Source organism: Pyxicephalus adspersus, chromosome 5 (assembly GCF_032062135.1).
Source record: "Pyxicephalus adspersus chromosome 5, UCB_Pads_2.0, whole genome shotgun sequence".
Taxonomy (NCBI): domain Eukaryota; kingdom Metazoa; phylum Chordata; class Amphibia; order Anura; family Pyxicephalidae; genus Pyxicephalus; species Pyxicephalus adspersus.
The window spans coordinates 15,334,766-15,361,790 of NC_092862.1; the positions used below are offsets into that span (position 1 = coordinate 15,334,766).

The 27,025-nt window shown below is 36.8% G+C and overlaps 1 protein-coding gene across 2 annotated transcripts in view; it reads right to left on the reverse strand.

The window, feature by feature from the left end:
• Positions 1-27,025, reverse strand: part of SLC30A8 (solute carrier family 30 member 8) — an 85,581-nt gene that overhangs the window by 11,452 nt on the left and 47,104 nt on the right. The window contains exons 1-2 of one of the 2 annotated variants that reach the window (XM_072410712.1): positions 12,733-13,041; positions 674-864 (exon numbers count right to left, since the gene is read on the reverse strand). In XM_072410712.1, the coding sequence (XP_072266813.1) occupies positions 674-864; positions 12,733-12,803 (262 nt within the window). In that variant the 5' untranslated portion in view covers positions 12,804-13,041. Of the gene's footprint in view, positions 1-673; positions 865-12,732; positions 13,042-27,025 lie in introns of those variants that run through there. The other variant, XM_072410713.1, reaches the window with a different exon arrangement.

A 27,025-nucleotide genomic window follows, 5' to 3' on the forward strand; every position in this document is an offset into this window, starting at 1 on the left:
ATATATATATATATATATATATACACATAAACACAATACAGTGAAGCACCTGTACAGAACGTTCGTTCATCACGCATGCTCGGAACATGCACGATCACTGAATGACCGTACACATGATAGATGGTGAACGATCATCGTCCAATCAGATCCACCGTGCCGGTCGTTCATTTCCAATGACTATCTTCGTTCGCTGGCATCCTTGGTCTATTTCGTTCATTTCAAATGATAATTATTGGACGTGTGTACGCAGCTTTAAGATGACCATACAGCTTAAAAGCAGGGTGTTTTATTTGCCGGATATTTCTCCATCCCCTAGGGCAGCCAGAATTGCTCAAACTCATTCCATTCCTGGAATGAATGAAGTTTATTCAATGCATGGGAGTTATATCATTCTGGCCAATCAAGGTGGTCTTAAATCCAAGAGAAAGGCAGCACCTGTGATGGGGTGCAGACACGGGAGTGTAAATAAAGAAACTGAGATCAGACAGGTATGTTTATTTTATAATTATTTAATGGACCTTCCATTGTCTCAATCTTTTATTTTTTCTAGCAGTGACAGCTAGTGACATTTATTATAGCAAGGGCAGAAACAGACCAAAAAAAAAAAAAAAACAAATGAAGAAAACAAGTGTGCATTGAAAGCAAACATGTATTATAGTCGGATTACACTTACCAGCAATTTCTGCCACAATAAATGTCAAGCAAATGGCTGCTGCAATGTAAAGCTTCTTCTTGGCTGTTTTGTGTTCCTTCTGTCTGGCCTCGTAAGCTTTGGAGTTACTGTTGTGACAATGGTATGTGGTGATTGATGGACGACAATCTTCATCCGGGTGCTTTTCTTTAGTAAGTATACTTTGGTCTCCACTGTAAAAATAGGGGAAAAAATATACAGATGAAAAAAAGACAAAGTATTCAGCAAAACCAAGATCTCGAAGCAGCAGAGTTATAACTCGTATAAATTATGTTGACTGATAACTTATTGTGTGGTTCAGATTTGCACCAACCATAGTTTCAGGACAAATTCCCCTAATTAGGATGTGCATGCTCCTGCCAACCTATGTGCAATATGGTATTATCAGGGCATACTGTTTTAAATCATAATTCACTGCATGGTCTTTAAACCATGGACAGCAGGCTTAAAAAGGCCAATAATAGTGATATTTCAATATCCCATGCCTCCCAATATAAAAGGAGGGCCATATTGTCAGTGTAGGTTTGAACTTTTAGGGAAAGGACAGGAAAAGCTTATGGTCTGTTTATGGAGAGTTTGGAAAGATCTGTACATAACTGTTCTATATTGTGTCATGGATTACAATGGTAGACTACTTTAACTCATGTACCTCCCCATTCCCAGTGTTGCAACCCCCTTTCCTTTCTTTCCCTGTGGTTTTAGGATGAGCATTCTTTTTTTGCTGCTTTTCCATCAATATCAAATCCTCTTTTTTCTTTTTAAAAAGGGAATTATTGTGAGGGATTAGCTTAAACAGTCTTTATTTATTCCAATTCTACCTTTTTTCTAAATTCCAATCTTCTTTTGTTGTGACCAGGCAGGTTCTGCACAGCTACCTCCGATTTATAGCTTGGGAGAAGGAATGGAGACTTTGGCCCATCTAGTCCTTCCAAAACACTCTGGGCCTGGATTCCAAATAAAGATTTGGATGTCTGTAGTTCCACCATTGCTACCATTAACTGTCTCCTTACCCATGTCCTTTAATCCCTTCCCCAAAATAAAAAAAAAAATAAAATAAAAAAGTAAAATAGAGCTGAAAAGAGAAACGTTTCTTGGAGTTGCCATTGTTTTGTCAGTATGTCACTGTTGGACAAAAACAGTGTGAACCAAAATCACTTAACATTGCTTACATTCACCTTGCTCTTCTGTAGTCATTCTAGAAATAAAACTTCAAACAACTATAGGCAGGCCTAAGGACAGAGGCAGAGTGGTCAACCAGTCCAGCCACATAAGGTAGAATCAGGAGTGCAGATAGAGTCCACAGCCAAAAATGCTGCTGCTGTCTTTTTCTGAGGAAGGATGTCTTTTTCCATTTAAGGAAGAAAATTGTTTTGTTTCAAAACACCATGTACATCTTTAGTTCATCACCTAAACCTTTTATTCATAAGATGTCCATGTTTCTTGTTGCCCTTGAAGACCCATAAGTGGGAAGCCATAGTTCTACTTTAAGGTTAGGTGTTAAAGCTAAACTTTAATATCTGGAAACCCTTCCAACCCGAATTTCGATTTCTTATTACGGATAACTCAAGGCAAAACAAATCCACGTTTTGTGGATTTGGAAAGAGAGTACCAGTGGAGGAGTTGGAATCAAAGCAAGCTTTCTATTGCAATCTATGTCTCCATTACAGAAATGAACTAGATCACAAGTTATCCTGATCATCAATGTAACTGGAATGAAAGTGAAGGTAGATCAAGAATTTTGGGTTGACACCAGAAGAAGAATAGAGAGGATATCTTTCATTTTGTTCCTGACTGCTATGGAAGATGGGATCTCCTTCACATTCAAAAGATAATCCTTCACTAGGTTGAGTTCACAGGGCCAGAAAGTAAAAAGAAATCTCCCTAATGAGACACTTATGGAAAAAAACTCACAGCTTTGTTAAACCTTCCCTGATCTATCTAAAAAAGGGATTTCAGTGTAAATTAACCAATGACAGTTATAACTGTCATTGGTTAAACAGGTGAGTGTACATTTTCTAATTATGACACCTATTCTGGTGACAACTTTCCCACCACTTTGGGGAGATTTTAAGGTTTACTATAGTTTTTAAGATTTTACTAAGTTCTTTATTATATAGAGCAAAGAGTTGCCCGGAATGTTTTTTAATAGTGTAATATGCCTAAAGCTAAACTCCATGCATATATAAAAGACACAAATGAATGCAGCAATTCAATCACTAATACATAATTTAATGTAATTTTTTTATGCAAGTATCTGATTGTAATAAAGTCTTTGCTAGGTAAATCAGCTCTCATATTTATATAAATATACTATTTATAGTTTCCAGCACTGCTAGTCTCCATTGGTCTAACTTTCCAGCTATACAAGCCTCAAGGGGTTAAAGTTTTCCAGCATCCAAGTCTCCAACCATCCAATAGTACTAGTCTCCAGCTGTCCAGGTCTCCAGCTGTCCAGGTCTCCAGCGGTCCAGGTGTCCAGCAGTCCAGGTCTCACGCAGTCAAGGTCTCCAGAAGTTAAGGTCTCCAGCAATCCAGGTCTCCAGAGGTCAAGGTCTCCAGCGGTCCAGGTCTCCAGAGGTCCATGTGTCCAGAGGTCCAGGTCTCCAGCGCTCCAGGTCCCCAGATATCCAGGTCTCCAGTGCTCCAGGTCCCCAGCAGTCCAGGTCTCCAGAGGTCCAGTTCTCCAGCAGTCCAGGTCTCCAGAGATCCATGTCTTCAGCAGTCCAACACTCGCCCTGACCAGTGCTCCAATCATTACCCTTGCTATAACAAAAAGGACAACAACATTTTTTTAAAAAGCTCCTAATTTTTACTCTTTATGCTGCTTAGCAGTAAGATAGTGATAAGTGATGAACGTTCGGTTGAGCTGTAACAGACTAAAGGTGTACAAAATACCTCATCGTCTACATACACCATAATTACAAAAGCTTTCCATACCCAGACAAGCAAATAAGCTCTCTTTGTAATAACTTCAATGAGAATCGTGTTAATACATTTTGTTACCGACGCTGTATACAGCTACTTTTTATTGTTGCTGCATTGTGAAATTGTAACATCCATTGCGCCTACCCTTCTAATAAGTATCCAAAGCTCTCCACAAAGGTGGGATTAGGAATATCAGTTTGACAAAGGGCGCATAGAACAATAACGCTTCTCTTCTTTGATACTGCAACACCTGGGCCGCTTTCCAAAGGGAAATTTCTGATTTACAGTAGCGTGAATAAATCACAATCAGGAAACAATGCAGAAGCAATCAGCTTCCATAATTAACATCCCAAAAGATCTCCGCAGTGTTGCAAGCTAACTCATTAGGAAGTACAGATATGTAAAAAGGAGTGATGCTTACTATTATGTTTGGCAAAATGAGAAGACAAACATATTTCCTTTCAATTAGGACAGCGAAAAGACTGTAACAACGGTGTTAATTTATTATACCTGGTTGCCGGGCAGACCGGCTTTAATGCCTTTGAGCTCCAGTACTTTAATTTAAAGCCTTGGTTAATGAGAACATTAATAAGATTGCACGGCTTGGCTCCAGCTGTTTTATAGTCTGATCAATTAAAAGCCTATAAATAGTAAAATAAATATGAAAGGGTCATCATTTTCACCTTCAAACGTCACCTATGTATTATTAATTAGATGACCCAAGAAACTACCTGGGACTTAGAATGGATGCATGAACCATGCTCAGGTCCTAGTGATTAAATGGGCTATGTAAAAAGCAACCTGCCAAGCTAGTTGGCCATTAACCAATTAATAATGATTAAATATTACTCCAAAAGTTAATACATTAAAGTATATCAAAGGTCATTGTTTTGAATTTTGGTTAGTGTAAGGAATGGTTAGGATTCCATCAGTTCTTTTTTGGAATAAGCATACCATTGGGTAGAATTCCTCCCTTGTTGTCCCTGTGATTGTTTGTATTAATATACTTCAATATTCTCAATCCTAAGCAAAAACTAAAGAACATTGTAAAATTAACAACTATTTATCAATCTGCAGTAAATGCTGGTAAATACCTAGAACACAAGGAAAAGAGAAGAACTGTATAAAGAAAGCAGAGTAAAAGAGAAGAACCGTATAAAGAAAGCAGAGGAAAAAAGAAGAACAGTATAAGAGAATTCTGCTGCATGTTATATATAAATAGGACTGAAGCTGAACAACACTCTAAATATATTGTATTAGAATCCTCAAACTGACTCCATGATAAAATCCTCTGCAGAATTCAGAAGACATAACAATTGGAGATCTGTGTTTTGAAAAATATCAATTTAGACAAAACCAATATCGAACACTGGAATTCCAGATAAAGTTTTCATTGTACTGAAGCTAAAAGCTAAACATTGTTGGATCAAAGCAACCAAAAATATTATATTCAGGAATAACACTAGGATCAGTATTACCAGCTCTGCTTATGTTTGCCAGCTGACTTTGAACAAAGGAAGTCACTTGGAATATGAAGTGCAGTATAATGAGGGATACTAAGATCTGAACACTAGGGAGACATAACAAACTCTCAACAAACGAACGGCGCAACATTGGAGGGTAGATTCTACAGGTCGGGACATCTTAAGGCAATGGGACATTATTTCAAGGTCAGTACTGTGTTCAAAGTGGACACATGGGAGGCCATTCATTTCAAATTGGAACAACCATGTCTAAAAAGAGGTAGATGCCCTAAACACCACCTGTCTTGAAATAAGAATTCTATATTACCATCTCCACCCCAGTCATTTGACAAAGGTTCACACTTTCAGCCTTGTAAACCAGGATTGACACGTGAAGACTCCATTACACCAAGAAATGAGGTAGAACAGGGTTGTTCGTCAACCTTTACAGCTTCCAATCTATTTGTGGACAATCGGGTAACTTTGGCACATTCCATGGTGGTTTGATTAGGGTGATTGTGCTATAAATGCTGGCAAATCCTGAATCTCATTAGAACAGAAGAAACTGTTTCCATTAGCTGCAAAACATTTTGCAGAAGCCAAATAGAATGTTAGATAACACAGGTAGTCCTCGAGTTAAAGATGTCCCACATACGGACAACTCCTAGATAGAAACTGAGCTTCCCTGCTCCCTCATGTGCAGGGAGGAGGCATGAAGGGGGAGGTGGTGGTTTGCATGACTTGCAGACAAATTATTTTTCTAAACACAGCTGAGGTGTGTAGGTGTTCTTAAGAGCTGAGCTGATCTGTAACATCTTGTAACTCCTTAATGACCAAGACAAGCTCTGCAGCTGTTTCTTTTTGCATATCAAAGCACAGCTTGCTCCAGAATTTAATGAATGTATAGGCTCTATAAAGTTGTTGTTTTTTTGCTTTGTTTTTGTGATTGACTCACAGTGAGGATTTTATACAGTAACTGACACCACGCTGTCTAAAATTATGTTGAGACAAACATCTGTCCTAATTGCATTTATTAATATAATGTACCTGTTCCGACTTACATACAAATTCAACTTAAGAACAAACTTACAGTCCCTATCTTGTATGTAACCGGGGACTACCTGTACTAACAGCCATATCGTGATCTGGATAAACAAGAACCTTCACAGACTCATTAGTTTACAAATATTTCAACAGGTAAAATAGCCGCTATATTTTATTTAGTTGTTTAACTGAAGTTGACCTAAACTCCAATACTAATATAAGTAATACTAATATAAGTGAATTCAGCACCTTCTGCTCTGAGCAGAATTTAGGACAGTTTTGTTCTGTTGCAGAAGGTGGAATAGCTTCTTTTAGAGAGAATTACGATTGTAGTGTTCTCACTATACAAGAGAAGAATGTTCCCGCTACAATGTGCCATTACTGGAGAGCATTGTTTAGTGAACTCATAAAAAACTCCTTTTGTGATTCTAGCCCGAGGCCTACAGAAATGCATACACTAAGAGCACCCACTATGTCTTGTGTTTGGCTTAAGGTCGCATTATACTGCTGTGGATAGGATGGTAAGGAAAGTTCAAGGCGTATTTGGAATTTAGCCACTTGCTTAATATCATTTGAAGAAAAACACCGGAGGCCATAAACCGGAAGATTTTTAAAACAGCCCATTCCCATTCTTGAAAGGTGCACATAAGGGGTGAATGTAGTAATAAAAAAAGGAAATTAGCTTTTATCATACACTAATTTGATACTTATTTGGAAATGCTCATTACCTGAGATTTGCAGAGAGTACAGAAACTGGCAGTGAACATATAGCTTAGAAGCTGTAAATAAAATAAATGGGATGGACAGCTACTGTACTGTATTGGGCAGCTTGTATAATATTTGCAATTTTTTATAGCTTTTACTAATCCTAAACTCAAAAATGAAGGGCCTATTAATATATATGCCAGTGTTTCTCAACCAGGACTCCTCCGTGAGTTGCTAGGGGTTTCTTTACCAATGAGAAGTTTGTGCTTCTCAGGTCATTTTAATCGATTCCAATGATCTTTTTGGCTCTTTGAAAGGATGGCAGCTGTCCCAATGGCCTTCAGTGTAAGAGACGTTCTTCCTATTGATCACCACACTAATGTACAGGTAGTCCCCGAGTTAAGGACATCTGACATACGGACAACTCCTAGATACGGGGTTCCCTACTCGTTCGTGTGCAGGACCAAAGGCTTGATGGGGGGTAGGGGGCGGTTCGCATGACTTAAAGAAGAAATCTTTTGCTGTTCTGTAACTCTTAAATGACCAAGACAAACTCTGCAGTTGTTTCTTTTTGCATATCAAAGCACAGCTTGCTCCAGAAATTAATGAATGTCTGGGCTCCATAAAGTTTTTTTGTTGATTTTTTTTGCTTTGTTTGTGATTAACTCACAGTGAGGATTTTATACAGTAACTGACACCTCACTGCCTAATAATATGTTGAGACAAACATCTGTCCTAATTGCATTTATTAAAATAATGTACCTGTTCCGACTTACATACAAATTCAACTTAGGAACAAACCTACAGTCCCTATCTCGTATGTAACCTGGGGACTACCTGTAGTGTGAGCTATGGATATAGTAATTATAGCAGGGGCTCCCTGAAGACCTGTAATCTATGCATTGTGGTAATGCCTACAATTCACAGTAATGTGATATCTTGAATTGCTGTGTGTTACAAAAAACATGTAATAGAGATGCTTGTCCAATTTTCCACCTCACGTGGTCAATGGCAACCCAAAATATGGACTGCCTTAGCCTAACATAAGGCAATGCACAACTTTACATGCAACAACAAATTAGAAAGTTGGAATGGAAATGTATGAAATAAATAAAACAACAAATGTTGCCCTAAGGTTGTAAGATTATGGATAAGAGTTCATGATCTCATTTTCTCATCTCAGCTGGCAAGAAAACTTCTTGAGGCCTTATTGAACAAACCAGTAACAAATATCACCAAAGCCCAACAAAAATTAATTAGTTTTATATTTAGTGCCACTAAAAAGGCTAGTGCTCACTCATACCAAGCTTTTTCGTAGAACTTCTGTTTGAATGGCCTTGTGATTAACAAAAGGCTGAAATCCATTGCTCTGGACAAATATACTAAATTTTTAACTGTGTGGTCAATGCAGATTGAATATTCTATGTTAAATTTGCACTCCTTGCCCCTTTAGGCTATTATCTCAATACTCACTTGGGCTCTTCCAAAACCCTCTCCCCCTTTTACATTGGGTCCTTTTTTTATCACCGACACACATTTTTTCCCCATTTTTCATGCTCTAACAATTAGGTTTGATTGATACTCTGCTTTGGTTTTCTACCTTTACATCCTGAGTTGTTATTCTTATGTTTTTCAGCTTATTGGAATTACATGGGTTGGTATCCTTGTGTTTCCAGGGATTTCTGTACTCTTCCCCTTTCTCCTCCCTTTTTTTTTGTTTAATACTCTATACGTACTATGTCTTCAATATATATGCCTATTCTATTTTCATTGCTTGTACCGTGGATACCTTAAATTATATTATTTCTGTAATTTTCCAATACAAATGAATTTAGAAATTAACAAGAAATGGATGACTCAAAAATAGTTTCTCCTACAGAAAAACTTGTAACAAATTAGAATTAAACTGCAATAATAATGTGGATTTACCCTTAAGATTACTGCAAACAAATGCATTGTTCTCCTATTTTACAAAACACTCCACCTAGGTTAAATATATAGTGCCTGATTTAATAAAACTATCCAAGACTGTAAAAGATAAACTATCATAGGAGAACCTGGGTAAATCAGCAAACCAGTAATGGATCTGATCTATGATTGAAAACATTTGCCAAATGATTGCAGGAACCCATTCCGGATTTGCTGGATCATCCAAGTTCTTCTATGATAGTCTATCTTCTTCAGTCTTGAATCAACCAGGCCCATATTCTCAACAAGTGGAATTAGTGAGCCATCTCAGTGTTTTCTCTGATATGAAAACCAGTCTGGTATTTTTCACAGCTCCGGTCCACACACTTTCTATATAATATGGATGGGAAATAAAAGGCATATGCTATTAGGCTATGGATCCTAGAGGTGATGAATGAATTGGTAGAAGCAAGTGCTCCATGTATATACTAGCCCTGTTTTTTTCATGTGCTTTTGATGGTCCTTGTATCAAACAAAAATAGACCCCATAGTACACTGGCTTTGTAAACCACACAAAGCTGCTGGAATATTACCAAAACATTAAAAAAAAAAACAATTACAAAATGGTAACATGTCATCCATGTACTGTTGTGACTATGTACATTCCAACTATGTGACCCAGGGATTCTAAGAAAAGGTGTAAATCCCTGAAGCATTTCATTCTTGATAACTAGCTATGGGTATTGTGGTGTAATTTACATGATTAGAATGCAAGCCATTATAATACTGCATGACTTGTTCTTTCATTGTGATTGATGAGCCTGTTGCCAGCCTACAATTGTGAGTGTATCCAAACCCAAGAATAAAAAATGTAATAGATTGCAGCTTACAAGTCCGTAGATTTGGTGGCTGCGTTCATTTTATTTTATTAGGCCAATATCACCCTGCGCTCAGGTCACTCTGGAACAGTCATTCTTCATGCTTAGTATGGAGAGTTCATGTTGCATAGCATGGGGCAGAGTGATCTGTGCTTTTAGTGTGATGGCTTTCTAAAAAAAATGAACTTTAACTATTTGCCCTCCCTTTGTTTTGATGCATTTCATTGTATGTAGTACAATGCTGTAGAATCATTTTGCAGCAACTGAATGCATGTATTAAAGTTTGGGCTTGCACCCTGTATAGTTCGGTGAGGACCTTACAAACCTTATAAACTGAATAATATTCAGCTTAAATTATTCAGCTATGCATTGTATTATGAAAACACATCATGTAAATAAACATAGAGAACTGTCTAATAAAAGGCCAATAAATACATTCTAGCTACAGATTAGAATTTAAGAACTTGGCTGTTATTAAACAAGCATAGGGACTATTCATGTTAATTTTCAAGCAATATTATACAGGGAACTATCACAATATACATTGGGTCTAAGGAATAAAGCTCTCCAAGACTGTAGAACATACACTTTCATCAGTAAACCTGGGTGATCGAGCAAACCTGGAATGGATATGGTCCAGGATTTGCTAACAAATAGCAAATGACTTTTAGGAACCCTATTCCAGGTTTGCTGGATCGCCCAGGCTCACTAATGAAAGTGTATCTTCTCCAGTCTTGGAAAGCTTTAAAAAATCAGGCCCGTTATGTTGTTTTGATTTTTTTCAGCTTGTTATATTCAGTGTCGACTCACCAAGGATATAGGGATATGAAAAAGAGAAGATTGTGTAATACAAGAAAAAAATACCATTTGTTACAATTTTCTCTTGTATAAGGATGACATTTGCTGCAACGTGGGTTTATTTTCTCACCTCCTGTATCACTGTCTGTATTAGTCTGTCATTTGCAATCCCTATTTATTGTACAGCGCTGCGTAATATGTTGGCGCTATATAAATCCTGTTTATTAATAATAATAATAATAATGTTGTGCTTTAGGTGTTCAGGTTTGGATTTGTAATTGGTGAATGTGAAAGTGGTTGAAACTTTAAACAACCCACTCCCAGCTGGTAAGTCATTAAGTGGTAGTTGTCAGATGCAGTATATCCCAAAATAACCACTGGCCAATAGAAAAGGTGTATAGCCCCTTATAACTGTCAGCAAATTGGGACACTCTCCACTTTGGAGCCCATTCAAAGTTTCTCCTATTTGAGTTCTCAGCGTACAGGTTTGGCAAACACCAAAGACTTTGCAGCCAGATTGTCTAAATCACTACTCCTGACAAATATCAGTGCACCTCCGTACATACAATATCATAGCTGTATATCTGCTGTATAAAATTTAGGAATTGCAGGGTGTGCTTATGAATGTTGTTCAGAGGCAGTGCGAGACAGGAACATGGAGAATGACTATTGGATAGACTAATTATAACGGCAGTTTTGTTCATTAAAGCCCTTTTCAGCTGTTGTAAAATAACACTGCCACAGAATAAAATAAAACAGTCTCACCTCCAATGCTGTATCTGTCCCATACCTGTGCAGCTGCCTGCACAGGATTCAAGGCACAGGGGTCACTAAAACACATAACGTTTGAAACATAGACTTTGCTGACAAGCAACCTTAAATCTGTAAATGTCCTTCTGTTCTTCTGAATGCTGGTCTGATAATAATTGGAGTAATATTTCATGTCCGTTCTGTGCTTCTTACTGCTCTCCTTGCTGGAGAGAAAGCTGTATCTAAGAAGTGCAAGCATCTCTCTGTTCCTACTTCATTTGTTCTTTGTATTACTTTCTCTACTGTTCCATTTGCTTAAGTGTTACATCACCCCCTCCTCAATGTAATTAGTTCGGACAATTACCAGGCATTAGAAGGCAGAAAGAAAAGCCTTTGGGCACGGCATGGAAAGTCAGCAACAGGGGCAGACCTAGTGAGGTGCAAAGTATGCCTCTGCACAAGGGCCCGAGACCCTCCTCAGCCAACATGGGCCCAAAGTCATATCAGTGGAGTAGTCTCAAGTCAGTTCTTCACAGGGAACAACTTTTTGCTACAGCTGCCACAGGTCAGTAAAATTAGTTGCAAGACTACAGGCAATTTTGGTGTCCTTTGTTTCAACTATCTGGGCACAGCTTGCACAGTTCAGATCCTCAATAGCATGCCATCTCATTGTTAATAATAAACCTTCTCCTACTGCAATGAAGAAGCATATACAGGTAGAACTCTCTCCTAGAAAAACAGAGGTGACCTGGCACATTGTATTCTGGAACACGGATAAATAATCTAGCTCTTTTTACAATGAAAAAGGCAAAGCCCAGCCCAATCATGTACAGAACTTCCAAAAAGTTGGGGAATTTCTGTAAATCATCATCCCTAGTCTTCACCCCACCTCACCCACCATCTCTAATTATTGGTGTACAATCATGACGTAAGAATCTAACTACACTTTTGAAGCAAATGAAAATTTATATAAGTGCAAATTGTTTTTAAATGCTCTTTTTTATTGCATTGTAAATAAAAAGCACATTTTCTTAGTTTTTAAATATTCTATTTTATTTTTTTACGTAAATTTAAATTAAAAGAATTAGCAACATATTTCTAGAGGTAGCTTTACAATGGTCTTATTTCAACTGTACAAAAGCAGAGGTTAATATTTAATTTTGTTTGTACAAAGCTTTGCTTTAAATGTATTAGGAAATAATTCAGCAGAATTTTAAAACCAACAAAACACCAAAACATCTGTTAAAAGATAGTTTAAAGAAAGCATATGAAAAGCCCAAAATAAAATCTATAATTCTCTTTGTTTTTCCTATTGTCTACACTGTATTATTTCAAATAGATCAATATTAGATAAACTTTTTCGGACTTGTTGCTAAAAAAGGCAAAAAGATGTATAATACATACAATAGATACAAAAAGACGAGGACGGAGAGAAAGAAGATACCTTAAAAATTGCAACCATTGCTGTAGCCACAACACATTCGTCTTTTGAATTTGATTACTTAAGCACAAAATCTAAAAAAAACATGCAATGTATACAATGAAGAAATATAGGAAAAAAGTTTGTTACCTGTGGCTAGTTAGCGAGTACATTTTAGTGGCTCTGTCGCTCACCAGGCAAGCTTTCTCCAAACCTTTCATCTTGATTGTAAAATTGGTGGAGTGAAACTTGGTGCCGGTATTATTCAGGAGAAAAATGGCAAAGTGATAAAATGCATCATGTTTGGGAAATGACCTTCTAGCTCTTACCCACTTCTTTTCATACTGTACAAAGGAGGAAGCTTCCTCTATCAGACCTGCCTACTATGTTCATTCTCCCCATACACAAGGAGCAGGTGTTTTCAGACTCAGGACAGGAATGCTATGATGTGAGGATCAGGCTTCGAGCCCAGGAAGGGAGGACAATGAGAACTGCCTTTGTTTGGCCAGTGCAGTGAAGTATTAGAAGTTCTTCTGCCTCATCACACAACCGTTAGCCATGGAAAAATCAGCTTCATCTTGGGAAAAAATTGTTAGCTAATGAGTAACATGACTTAGAAAAACAACTATTATCACAGATGTGATAAACTTGGAGATTCTATCACTTTTTTATAACTTTTTACAAGTAACTGGCCTCTTTGATAACAACTATATTTAAATATGGTATTATTGTTTTATTAAATTTGTCTGAATGAATGTAACAAGGCAAAATTAAATTTATTTTATGATATATTATATATATTTTATGATAGATGATTTATAAACCTTTTGCATTGCCCATTGCCCAAAGTTTTAGAGGCAACAACTTTCTTTTGCTCCCCACCACTAGGTTTAGCCACGAGGGAGTGACGAATGTACTTGGTACTTCTAGGTATGGTGAAGGAGCATGAGCATGTGACTTAAACCATGTGACCATGTTCCGGTCCTGGGTCTCAGAGCTGTTACATGGACCTGGGAGGTAGTCCGCCCTGTGTAATCTCTGCTGGGAGTTGAGTTTACACACAGCTGCCTTTTCTTACTCCCTGGGCTGAACAAAGAGATGGAGGTGTGACAGGAAAGTACAATATAGGCTGCTGGGAATAAGGCGGAACCATGCATAGACCTGCAAGAATTATTCCACATTTTATAATATTTTTCTCTGTTGTGCTGTAATCTGGTCTTTCCCTACTGGACGCCCAAAGTATATGTCAAGTTTTCTAATAAAAGCCCTACCATGCAAGGCATGATGCATATCACACTTTTTTATCCTGCTGTTGTTTTTAATGCATTTAATATATTTTCAATAATGATACACTATATCCATGTCATTGTATATTAATATTATTATCCAGTTTATATAGCGCCTACATATTACTCAGAGCTTTACAAATTCAATTGTCATATCTCTAACTGTCCCTCAATATATTGTTTTTACTTATTTATTTTATTAGTGTTAACATTTGTTTTTAACCTATAAAAATTGTATAGCAATTTTGCCTTTAAAATTATTCAGGGCTTTCATAGACAAGTCATATATTAGATGTTTGTTAGATGAAGAGACACAATCTGATTTTTGATAATATTTCTGGTTGGTCTTCAAATGAATAAGCAAAGATTAAGAGGAACAAACATAATCAAGTCTTATCTCACATTTGCCATTCCAAAAATATAACATTTTAAGCAAAAATAAACAAGACCACACACAGAATTTTTTAATGATACCATCACCAATAGCATAATATGGGTTTATTGCTTTAAGCTAATTTAATTCAAATTCTAAGTATTCAGCCAGATGAAAAATAAAACATTAGAAGTCCCTTTTATGGACAATTATTTTTTTTGTTTCACAAGCGCACTAATATATGTATTATAGTTTTTTTTAACTTCCTAAAGTCATCATCATAGTCATCCCATAGACATCACCATAGGAGATGCAGATGTTGTCACCAAGCCAGGATCGGGATCCAAGATGGTACATTTCAACATTTTCTCCAGATGTGTAACATAACATACATTGCAATGTGCCAAGCCACTCATGGTGACATCAAGCATTTTAGTTCTTTTACCATGTAAAATAAAGAAATTTGGATTGGCAGGACCACCAGGAATTTATTATTTAGACAGAATGCAAGATAAGGGACAACTTTTCTTTTTTCTGAAATATAATTATAATATAAATACATATAAGTGACTGCCTAGCTGTCTGTAATTTGTATTTTCCCATATAGTTCTTCTACAGAGAGTGGTTTGGGCTATTTTGGTTGTGGTTGGCCTTTTTACAGTTGTTGGGCTATTTTGAAAAATTATACCTGACAGCTTTTCATGATCACAAAAAGCTGCTTGGCATAAGTTAACAAGAAATGATCTCTTGCTACTGTTGCTTTGCCAATTTCATCCTGTGCATCCCACAGAACGTTTGATATTTACAAACTCATTTTGAGCTGTTTAGGGCTTTGTTGGTACTGTGAGACGATGTTATGAATTCTGTTGCTCTTTGACTGTTGTCAAACTTGAAGTCCCAGGATACCCTCTCTAGACGGGCAGAGGTGAATCTGTAGCTTCTCATCAACTAGAAGGATTTTTTGTTTTTGCAAAACACTCTATGGACTAGCATAGGTTATGGGTGCTCCACATGATACCGGTGTACTTGTGCCAACATTGTAATGCAATGTTTTAGATGTCGTGAAAAAATGTGGTGTTTGTACAAATCCAGAAAATTGTGCCACCATACACAATGTACAAAACTAGTTCAAACATTCACTATGCATAGCTGCAAATACATTGCTGATAATATCATATTTTTGGCACATGCTTCTTGAATGCATGTTCAACCAGCGCTTTATTATTCATTTGTGCAAAGAATTCAAAGAATTCCACCAGAGTAGCATTCAACTTTTGTCATTTACTCGTACGTACCTATATATATATATATTATAGACAATGAAAACAATTATTTTAATTATAACTCCAAATGTAAGAACAGTTCATAATGAACTTTGGAATTTGTTTTAAAACAATCGTATTGTTTAATGCAACCATTACATGTTTCTGAGTTTGCTATCAACCTCCTAATCTTTTGCACAGCAAATTGGAAGGGAAGAGTGAGCAGTAGGTGCAAATTTTGCTCTGCAAGACAGTGCTGAGAGGTACCATATTAAGATTAAGGATGAGCAGAGAGATGGCTGGTATGAACAAATAAACCAATATATATATATATATATATATATATATATATATATATATAGATATACCAATTCAAATATAAACCTAGGTACTTATTTTAAAATGAGAATACAGGGGAAAAATGCATCCTGAGTTCAGTAAAAACCAAAATGCGGCTGTCACTGCTATCATTTAAAACATCTACTGGGTAGCATAGTTAGCTCAGTGGTTTGAATCTTCACCTTTGGGCTAACTCACAGATTCAAATCTCAGTTGTTACTCTATCTGCAAAGAGTTTGTATTGCGGTTAACTGTCACATTCCAAAAAACATGCAGTTTAGATAATCGGTTTTCCCTCAAAAATGTCCTGACCGTTAATGACATATGACTATGACATTGAATCATGTGCCCCTTTGAGGGAGTTAGGGATATGACAATAAACTGTAAAGTGCTGCGTAATATGTCAGTGCTATATAGAGACTGGTTAATATTAATAATTAATGAAAATGACAAAACCAGGAATGACCTAACTCACAAGGGGCATGTGTTGAATCATGTTGAGCCTGAACAGTAAGCTGTAAGCTGTATCAACCTGCTTTAAGGAATTTTTGTTTTTTATTGACCTGTGAAAGGAGGAAAGCAGTTATAACTTTAAAAAGTTAAGACAAGCCCTTAGCTACATATAAAGAAGGAGCCCACAAATCCCAAAAATCTTCTGATCTCCTAGATATACCAACGATGACCAAATATACAGATTTGGTCTGTAGTTTAGTTCTAGTACATTTACTTCTAGTACATTGGGCTACAGAGATGTTACTGAGGAAAGATGTTGAGCAATCTGGGTCCTAGCATTGATTAAGAATTAATAGAGCAGGTCTGCCATGTAGACTTCTTTATCTAAAAATGTAGCATAGGTGCTGACAGAAAGCTTGGTAATTACTGCTGACTACAGAAAGAGATCCTGTCCTTTGAAGAAACATATCATCGTGTCACTGTGCCAGACCAGACCAAAGACTGAGGCCCTTTGTTATATAGAACATGCTTAACTATCTAATATTCAGCATTGAATAGTCAAGCAAGAGTTTCTTTTTTTCTTTCTTTCTTTCTTTCTTTCTTTCTTTCTTTCTTTCTTTCTTTCTTTCTTTCTTTCTTTCTTTCTTTCTTTCTTTCTCATTCATTCTCTATCACTCATTCTCTCTTTCTTGTCTGCTGTTTTTCTTTCTTTTTCATTTTCCCTTTCCCTTATTTATTGTTTTGTTTTTCTTTCTCTTCTGTGTATTCTCTCTCTCTCTCTCTCTCTCTCTCTCTCTCTCTATCTCTCTCTCCCTCTCTCTATTTAATTTTCTCTCTCTCTATTGTTTATTTTCCTTTTTTCAATCTCTCTCTCTCTCTCTCGTTTTTCTTTCTTTTTCATTTTCTCTCTTTCTTTTTTCTCATGTTTATTCTATCACCCTCTTTTATTTATTCTTCCTTTTTATCTATTATTTTTCTATCTCCCTATTATTCTATCTCCCTTTCTTTCTGATTTCATCTTCCTTTTGCTCTCCCGCTTATTCTACTTTTATTTCCTCTCTCATTTATTCTCTCTGGTTTCCTTTCTTCTCATTTTCCCTCTCTTATTTATTCCTCCATTTTCTCTCTTGTTCATTCTTGGTTATTCTTTTTTCATCCTTTTCTCTCTCTTGTTTATTCTCCTTTTTTCTCTATTTTTCATTCTCTCTCTCTTGTTTTCTTTTATTCTCTCTTATTTTTTCTTTCTTTCTTTTTCTATCTCTCTCTCTTTCTTGCTTTAACACGTCACTCCCTCCTGTAATTTCTGAACCAGTCTTGCTTTATGCAGTACTCTGGCAAGCAATGTTTTGGAACATTCTGACACCAGATCAGCAGTTGGCTGTCACAGTAAACAATATGGAATAGTTGCTGACTAATGCCTTCTGAGCACTTCTAATTGAATGACGAGGGAAGCACTTGTGCGTTTAGGAGCATAGCTCTCAGGCTGCAAGACTTCCAGCTCTCACAATCTGTCTTTGGGGAGATGAACTTTATTCTGCTGGAACTGGTAACCCCATCACATCTGCACATCAGAAAGGAAGATTTTTTATATCAATGCAATGCTAGGAGACTTGACATTAAAATTCAAAGCTTTTAGTTCCTGTGAATAAAAGGGTAGACACTTAAAGGAAAGCTCATTTGTGCTTGGTTGGCAAGCAATTTTCGATTCTAATCATTTAAAATAAATATATGACCAGGACATGGACATCTATGTATTTGCATATTAACATTAAGCATCAAATGTGAATTAAAACATGCACTCAATTACCTCTGTAGCTGCAGGCACTGTGGAGCAAATCATTAGCAGAATACATAGCAGCAAGCAATAGTCCTTCATGTCCTTTTCTCAGCAGCCAAGCTCACCACTTCTAGGGCTCCAGCTGTGTTCCTATATTAAACCAGCGTTTCTCAGCCAAGTTTTTGGAGCCCTGGGGTTCCTCCAGATGTTGATAGGGGTTCCCTGTTCAATTTGTGCCTCTCAGATCAGTTACTACTGACACCAAATATCTTTTTGGCTATCTATAAGGGTGACATTGTTCCCAATGGCCAGCAATGTAAGAAGTATTCTTCCGATGGACCTCCATGTTAATTTAGGGTGAGCTGTCGATATTGATAATATTGTCAGGAGTTCCCTTGGACCTAAAAGTTTTTCACTGCTGGAGGGAAGGAGTAAGATGAGCTACTGTTATCTTTCTAGAAGGGATGTGATGTGCTGTGACTTGGCTTGCTTCAGTTACGACTTACTTAAAGTCTATTTATTGCTTTTTAAAAGTAAGCAACTGTTTAAATATATAAACTTCTAGAAGTTCAATTTGCAATTCTGTTTCAATTTGCAGCCATCAAATGTTTAGTTGCCATCAGAGATCCTATTTTTTTTATGAAATGTTTAAATTTTGAGACGAAACAAATGTGTATTGCCAGCTACAGTTGAAATATACGCCAAGGTTATGTCAACATGGATATGACATCATTCTACCTTAGCAGTCTTTTCAGGCATGTATGTATTAAGCAACCAGTAGTAATTAAGAATTTAGCTCAACTAGGTGTTGAAATAGATCTCAGTATGCCTGTATTGTGACCACTCTGGTTTCCTGGGGTCCAATAATGTTTTAGGACTGGCAAGGATTTGAACTGTCCTATAACTTTGACATTAAAAGTGGGTAAACTCCAATGTTTTTGAAGCCAGCAAGAAGTCCACCAAATGAATCTTTTCAAGGGTAACGCTGTTTTGCTAAAATTGGCTGCCTTCGAACCTAATATCATTATACATATTGTCCATCAGATACTGACCTTTTCTCATACACCTGGAGATATTGATATTTTTCCCTGATGACCCCTAAGACCTAGTAATTTTTTTGGTAAAACAGTGTATTAATGTGCAAGGCTCATTTACCAGCAGACTCAAAATTACTTGTGGACTTTGGTCACATTTGACTTCTATTCTGGTTGACTTCATTTAAATAAACATTAATCCTAAAGAGGTAATGGCTGCATTTAAAATGTCAATAACCCAGTGCTGGCAATTTTTTTAATGCTGCACAAGAGAAGAATGGTAAAGGGATTATTCAATAAGGGGAAACTGCCCCAAACAGCTGTGGGTATGAAGTTTAGGCACTAATAACTACTAATAATTATCGTTGTAAACGAACGATGAACGACCGATTGGCTGAAAATCGTTCACAAAAAAAGTGACCAATGACGCCGACGAACGAGGATTGTCGTTGGAAGTAAACGACCGTCAGGGCAGATCTGATTGTCCGACGATTGCTGACTATCTATCGCTTGTACAGTCATTCAGTGATAGTGCATGTTTCTCCTTTACATGCCACTCCCTGCATCGTTCAAACTATTGTATCTAGCGTGTGTACACTATTGGTGGATTATATTTGAACAATCATATCATTACAGAATGTATAGAATTGTGCACAATATGATTGTTCAAGTATAATCGTGCATAATACTTGATCGGCCGTAATCATTTGTTTTCTAACGATAATTATTGGAAGTGTGTACCTAGCTGCCTTTAGGCCTAACAGAGTTGTTATTATTAAAGCTAGGAATGCGATGACAGCCAAAGTTTTGTTTTTTCCTGAGAGTGCCAAATCTTGCCTATGCCTTCCTTCTTCCTGCACATTTCTATTGGTCAACATGGCTACACTACAATAATAGACCAAAAGAAATAGAGATGGGCTGCAAGCTGTAAGCTATTCAGACGAGTTGGAGTTTTGCCTTTTATGGCCATAACGGGAAGGTTTGGAAGGCTGCAGGTATGTGCAACTTCATACATGTGTCTCTTTAAAGTCTCTTTATAGAAACAGTCTGAATTTAAAGAAACATTTTAAAAAGTAAAACAAAATATCCTGCAACAAACCTACCCTTACCTGTTCTGTTCTTTTTTTTTAACCCCTTTAGAACAAAACTTCTGCCAATCTTTGTTTTTATGCCATCTTTGGGATCCAACAATTCATTGGCTCTTATATACCTACAAGACACTGTGCAATAAATGGCTTTAAATAAAAATTCAGGCAGTTATGTATAAAATTAAACTTTGCATAAATAAATAATTTATTACATTTTGTTAAACATGTTTTCTTTTGTATCTGCTTTATTTTATTTTATTGTAGTGTTTTATTGTTACTGTTATTGTACTGTTTAAAAAAGTAAAAACCCTTAATAAAAAACTTAATTGAAAAATAAATAAATAAATAAATATTTTAGTTGATAACAGATTGGTAAAGCTATGATCTGCCTCTTGCTAGGCAATATGGTAATACGGCAAACCTCAACTATGCATACTCTTCCTTCTTGTGTCTATGATTTCCAATTCAATTCAATTCAAATAGATGGCACAATATTGCTTTACACTTAAAGCCTTTTTCATTTTAAAGGAGTACCTAAGTACCTTCTTATCCTGCCCATGAGTCTACAAAACAGACCACCAAATAAAACCATGCCAGGCTTTTACCCCCCCATGCACTCAAATTTCTCAAGTTATATATTCTCTTCCGGGCCCCCACTCCATAGCACTTATACTTGGCAACTGGCTACTTAGGCACTGAAATGGTATTATGGAAAACAGAGGGGTGCCACATATTTCCTCAAATTAGTTGAAAGTTATTTTCTTTTTTTTTTCTCATTCTGTTATACAAGGATTGCATGATAGAATTAATGATTTGATGTAATAAAATCTAATAATATAGAAACTGGTTGAACCAATACTCTACATTGCTTTTCCTCTTTATTGCACACTAGATGGCAGTAGCTTTCCACCAAAGGAAAACAGGATTCAAGGCTATTTAATTTTTGTCATCAGTTGCTTTTATCTCACAATCATGAATCTTGATTTATATTATATTAAAACATAAAGAGATGTAGCAGTAGCATGCTACTGTTCAATACTTACTCTGTAAAGGAATGTAGAAAAAAGCACATAATATTAATTAACTGTAAAATGAAACAGTGTTGTAAATGTATGAAATATTCCCATCGCTGCTGAACAACAGAAACTTCACCTGGTGGTGGAATTCACAGAATGCAGAAGCAATACACATATACCTACAACTAAAAATCCTGACAACTAATCACAGGTTTGTAACAAAATATCCACTTGTAAATATATATGTGTAGATGTGTTTTATGCAAAGGGGTGCTCTGGGTTCATCTATATATGATGTGGGTCTCGTGGGTGCTGGGACCCCCACCTACTGTCACATAGATCTAGAAACTGTTCATTTCTAGGGCAGATGAGAAGTGGGAGTCATTTTTCATCATTTCATTCTGTCATTTGATTCTGTCAGATATGTGGGCTTTATGGCCAAATCTTTCCCTATATTATTCATCTGTCATGTGCAAGGTCTGTCCCCTATACTCTTGTTTTAGCCCTGGCTGTAGCTATATGCTATAACTTTTCTATCCATGGGCTTAAATTTTTCAGACTCAATTTAAAGCGAAAGTAAACCCAAAACGAATTCAAAACAATAAAATCACTTACCTTCAATCCCGCAGATCAGTTTGTGCGTCAGGAGGTTTCTGGGTCCTGCATCATCCTGGTATCTGACTTTGGCCCGGCGCAGGGGAGCTTCAGGCACTGCCGTCTTCTCCTTTCTTCTACCTGATTCTTCTACTCACTTTACCCGATCCTACACTATTCAGATACAAGATCGTGTGACGTAGATTGGAAAAAAATTGCCAATCTTACTGCACATGCATGAGATTGCCAATTTTTTCTCTATTGGTTAAAGAGCAGCCAAGATACTCCTGGGATACATGACGTAGGTATCACGGGAGGCTCTGCGCTCCCATTCATTCTTGATTGCCTAGGCCAGGGGTGCCCAACAGGTGGATCGCGATCTACCGGTAGATGGCAAAAGGCAACGCGAATAGATCATGGAACCCTGCCTTTCAAAATAAATTCTACTGCACACAGGAGTTATTTGGTCCAAGTTTTTATTGTTGGTAGATCATTTTGACTTGGTCATTTTAAAAGGAGCTCGCAAGTCAAAAAAGTGTGGGCACCCCTGGCCTAGGCGATCGAGAATTAAAGGGGCAGTGCTGCCTTTTATGTAAAGTGAAACTTCTGAGTTTAGGTATGCTTTAAAGTTCTGCATTTTGCAGAATACTGTATATTTTATCATTTTTTTTCTCCACTCATTTATTATTATCTAACATTTTCACAGGAGCTGAATCTCAAAATTAACAACCCCAATTTAAAGAAGAAGTAAACAGAAAAATGCCCAAAAGAAAAAAAAAATCCACTTACCTTTAATCCCTCAGAGCAGTCAATCGGTCCAGAGGTGTCTTTAATCGGGTCCCATGTCGTCCCAGCATCCGTTTCCAAGCAGTCGCCGCTATCTTTCCCACTTTTTCCAGGTTCTTCTTACTACGTCACCAGACCCAGGCACGAGATCGGGTGACGTAGGTTGGAAAAAAAATTGCGGATTTCACTGCGTATGTGTGAAATCTGCAATATTTTTCCCTTTTTTCACAAAAAGGCTCCTTCTACTCATGCCCGACCATGCGCAGAAGGAGCACCAAAGAACCTCCCAGGGTGCGTGATGTAGGTATCCTGGAAGGCTCTGTGCATCAATTCAATCTTGATTGCCTAGGCGATCAAGAATTAAGGGGATGGTGCTGCCTTTTATGTAAAGTTTATGTAAAGTATTCTGTATAAGTTTAGGTATGCTTTAAAGTACTGCTTTTTGCAGAATATATTTTCACAGAAGCTTAATTTCAAAATTACATGTTAACAACCCCAATTTAAAGAGAAAGTAAACTGAAAAATTCCCAAACAAAAAAAAAATTATTTACCTTCAATCCCAGGCATGCGCAGAAGAAGCACCAAGGAACCCCCCGGGATGCGTGATGCAGGTATCCTAGGCGATCGAGAATTAGGGGGTGGTGCTGCACCCTTTTTTAAAAAAAAAAGGGTGTTGCACTTAAAAATAAAACAAACAGAATTTTACTTTACATAAAAGGGTTGTCTACCCTTTTATGTAAAGGTACGTCCAATAAAACCTTGCACCCAGACACACTCTAACAACTGCAACCTAATTTCAAAATTACCTGGGGCACCCAAAATACCTTACCTGGGTATTCACCTAGGTCTACCCCCTACAGTGTTATACCAGTCATCTACCACCCTGAAAATGCTAACGAGCTAACCTCCACATAGTGATCTTTTCTCATTTCATTTTTCAGCAAGATCAATTCTGTCATAATGTCTCACCTAGCAAAATGACTTCTTAATTTTAGGGTCTATCTGATTCCATTTCCCATCCATACCTTGCACATGAAGAGAAAAACATTTCATAAAGACAAAACCCAAAATAGCTGTTATCATTCTGAAGCAACACAAACTAGTTGGAGGTCCTAAATATGGTTTACATTATTGCATTGTAGCACCATGCACATTGTTGTGTTACTTCATTTATATGAATGGCATCCCCATATATTGGTATATATAGTATATTGTTGACGGATCTGCATTGGAGGACATCTAAATTCACAATACAATGAATAGGCTGGTAACTCAACTCACAGCACAAACACATTATTTAGCAACACAATTAGCACAATAGCAACATTCTAACATAATGATCTACTGTAACATTGTAAAAACTGCTTCGACCATCATCTACAATCTCATCTTATTTCTCGCTCTAAATCCCATTGAGAAGCTTTAGGATGTGTTGGAGAAGACACAATGGGCCTGATTTATTGAAGCTCTCCAAGACTGGAAAAGATAGATTTTCATGGGTAATTTATGGGAGACCTTTTATAAATCAGGCCCATTGATCTGACTTTCCCAAATAATAGTATAAGATTTTGGATTAAAAAAAAACTGTGCTGTAATCAAAGCTAAAAATAATAATTATTATTATCCAGTATTTATATAGCGCCAACATATTACAAAACGCTTTCCATAGTCGTGTCATTAACTGTCCCACATAGGAGCTCACAATATAATGTCCCTTCAATAGTTATATGTCATTTTCACAGTCTAAGCTAAATTTTTGCCTAACTGAATTATTTTGGAAATATTAGAGTTATGACTTTTTTTGACAGGCAAAATACATTTCCCACATTATGTATTACATGTATATAGATATATGTCCTACTATTGTTCTATGCACCATTTGTACATGTGTGATTGGTATTTGACAGTAATAATTATGATATATGTATATTTATTGGTGGTTATAAAATTTAGACCTGAGTTTAACCTAAGGTGGTCCTTGGGCCATAAAAATTTGAGAATCACCGGTGTATCAGAAAATCCACTCCTGACAGCAGCTGTCAGATTACAATATATCTTTCTCTAGGCTTTCATGCAGAGCTATAAAAGCAGCCATGAAAATCTGCAAGCAATATAAAGAAGAATGCAGGTTGAAACAAAAAACTTTTTCTCTGTTTCAAATGGCAACAAGATTCATTCACAGTATTAATATTCCTATATATCCAATTACAATGTTTTTAGTTTCTGATGCAGAAGAGATGCTAACATACAAATTGACTGATATGTTAAACCAGTGGTCTGCAGGAAAGGTTTGGTGGTCCACAGAAAAATTAAGACATTATTTGCAATTTTTATGTTTTATTAATAATAAAACAAAAATAATATGCTAATAAATTCTTATATTCTGAATGACAACGTTTGCCTTTATAATGCACTAAATTCACAAACTGTACTAGAGACGAAAAAACAAGGGAGGCGCAGTGTGGTTCGGCAGATGCTGAGCCTTCAGTATTGTTTCCACCATTACAACAGTCACCCCGCTCCGCCAATACCGATTCTCATCCGATTGTTTTATTTTATTTATTTATTTCTCAGATGCTCCTTTAGGTAAGTATGACCTTAACTGTGTATTTATTTACCTGTTATATTTAATGGCATCAAATAGTTTGACCTTAATAACTATCTTTTCTTGTTTGGTCTTAGATTCAAATGAAATAAACCCATAATGAGTGAGAAAAAACAAACAATCATTTAGCATTTCTTTAGTAATACCAAAGATAATACAACTAATCATAATAGTAACAATAGTAATACTTCACTTAACCGTGAGCTGATCAATGAATCAGAGCCTTCACAGTCCTCGTCAGACACCATTAAGAAGATCATTATTTTACAAATGTATTTATCTCATCTTATTTAAAAAAAATTATATTAATGGTCCGCGGGATTTAAATTTAGTAGTCCATGAGGTCCGAAAGGTTGGTGACCGATGTGGTTAACCAAACACCAAGGATGATATTGTCTGTGAGCTGCTTACTTTGCTGAAACAAATGAATCCTTCTACTGAGTCATAGCACATGTATAGGGTATGGGCTTTAGGCTTTTTTCTGACCTTCCTGATCTGCATACTTGTTCCAGGTCAATTGTATTAGGAAAACTACCATTGATTCATGGTAAGCATTATTAGGCTCCTGTAGGCTGAAAAAGAATGATCATTACATATCATTACATGCTGCCATTCTCTACAATATCCAGTACCCAACCACCCATGGTGCAAGAATAGGATCTGGGAACATCAGCAGTCAGAAGATTACTTAAAGAAGTAGCATAAAATTATTAAAAACAATGTAGTTTTAGCTGTGGAGTGGGAGGAGGGGTTACGGGGCGGGGGTTTGCTAAAAATATAGAATTTAACCCTAACAAAAATATACTACATAGACAGTAAATGACAAGTATTGGTTGGTTGCTGCATTTTCCACATGCAGTATGTTCCTTATGCATGCACATCTGCATATACAGGTAGTCCCTGAGTTAAGGACATCCGATATATAGACGACTCCTAAATACGAACGGGGCTTCCCTGCACACTCGCGTGCAGGACAGAGGGGGGAGGGGGCGGTTTGCATGACTTGCAGAAGAAATCTTTTGCTAAACACAGCTGAGGTTGTGGATGATCTTATGGACTGAGCTCTTCTGCAACATCTTGTAACTCTTTAATGACCAAGACAAACTCTGCAGTTGTTTCTTTTTGCATATCAAAAACAGCTTGCTCCAGAAGTTAATGAATGTCTAGGCTCCATAAAGTTGTTTTTTTTGCTTCGTTTGTGAGGATTTTTTTTACAGTAATTGACACCATGTTGCCTAATAGTATATTTAGACAAACATCTGTCCTAATTGCATTTATTAAAATAATGGAGCTGTTCCGACTTACATACAAATTCAACTTAAGAACAAATCTACTGTCCCTATTTATGTATGTAACCCGGGGACTTCCTGTATCTTTAAAGCCAACAAAATAAAGTTTTATGTAACTATATAACAGTTGGATTGATGCATTTGAGTGCATCTGTGGTATGCTAGCATTATTCTTCTGCTTGATACAGTTATAAAATAGGAAACTTTCTGCTTGAGTTGCCAACACAGGAGCAGAGCCAGGTTTTGTTTACACAGGAAACGGACCGTACAAATAGTTTATACAAAAGTAGATAAATTTCCCTATTTTCTATTATCCATGTAAGACACTAATACCCTATTGTTTTATTTTATTGACAAAGTTAAGAGACCCTGCTGCCAAACCATTCATTTCAACAACAATCTTCCCTTAGGAATAGTCTCTTTTATGTAGACATTAACATGAACAGAGACTATGAGCACACTGAAGAGCTGCTATTTTCAATCAGGGTTCCCCAAGGTGTCCCCAAGCATTTACTGAACTGACGTCCCATCTAATGGTTCC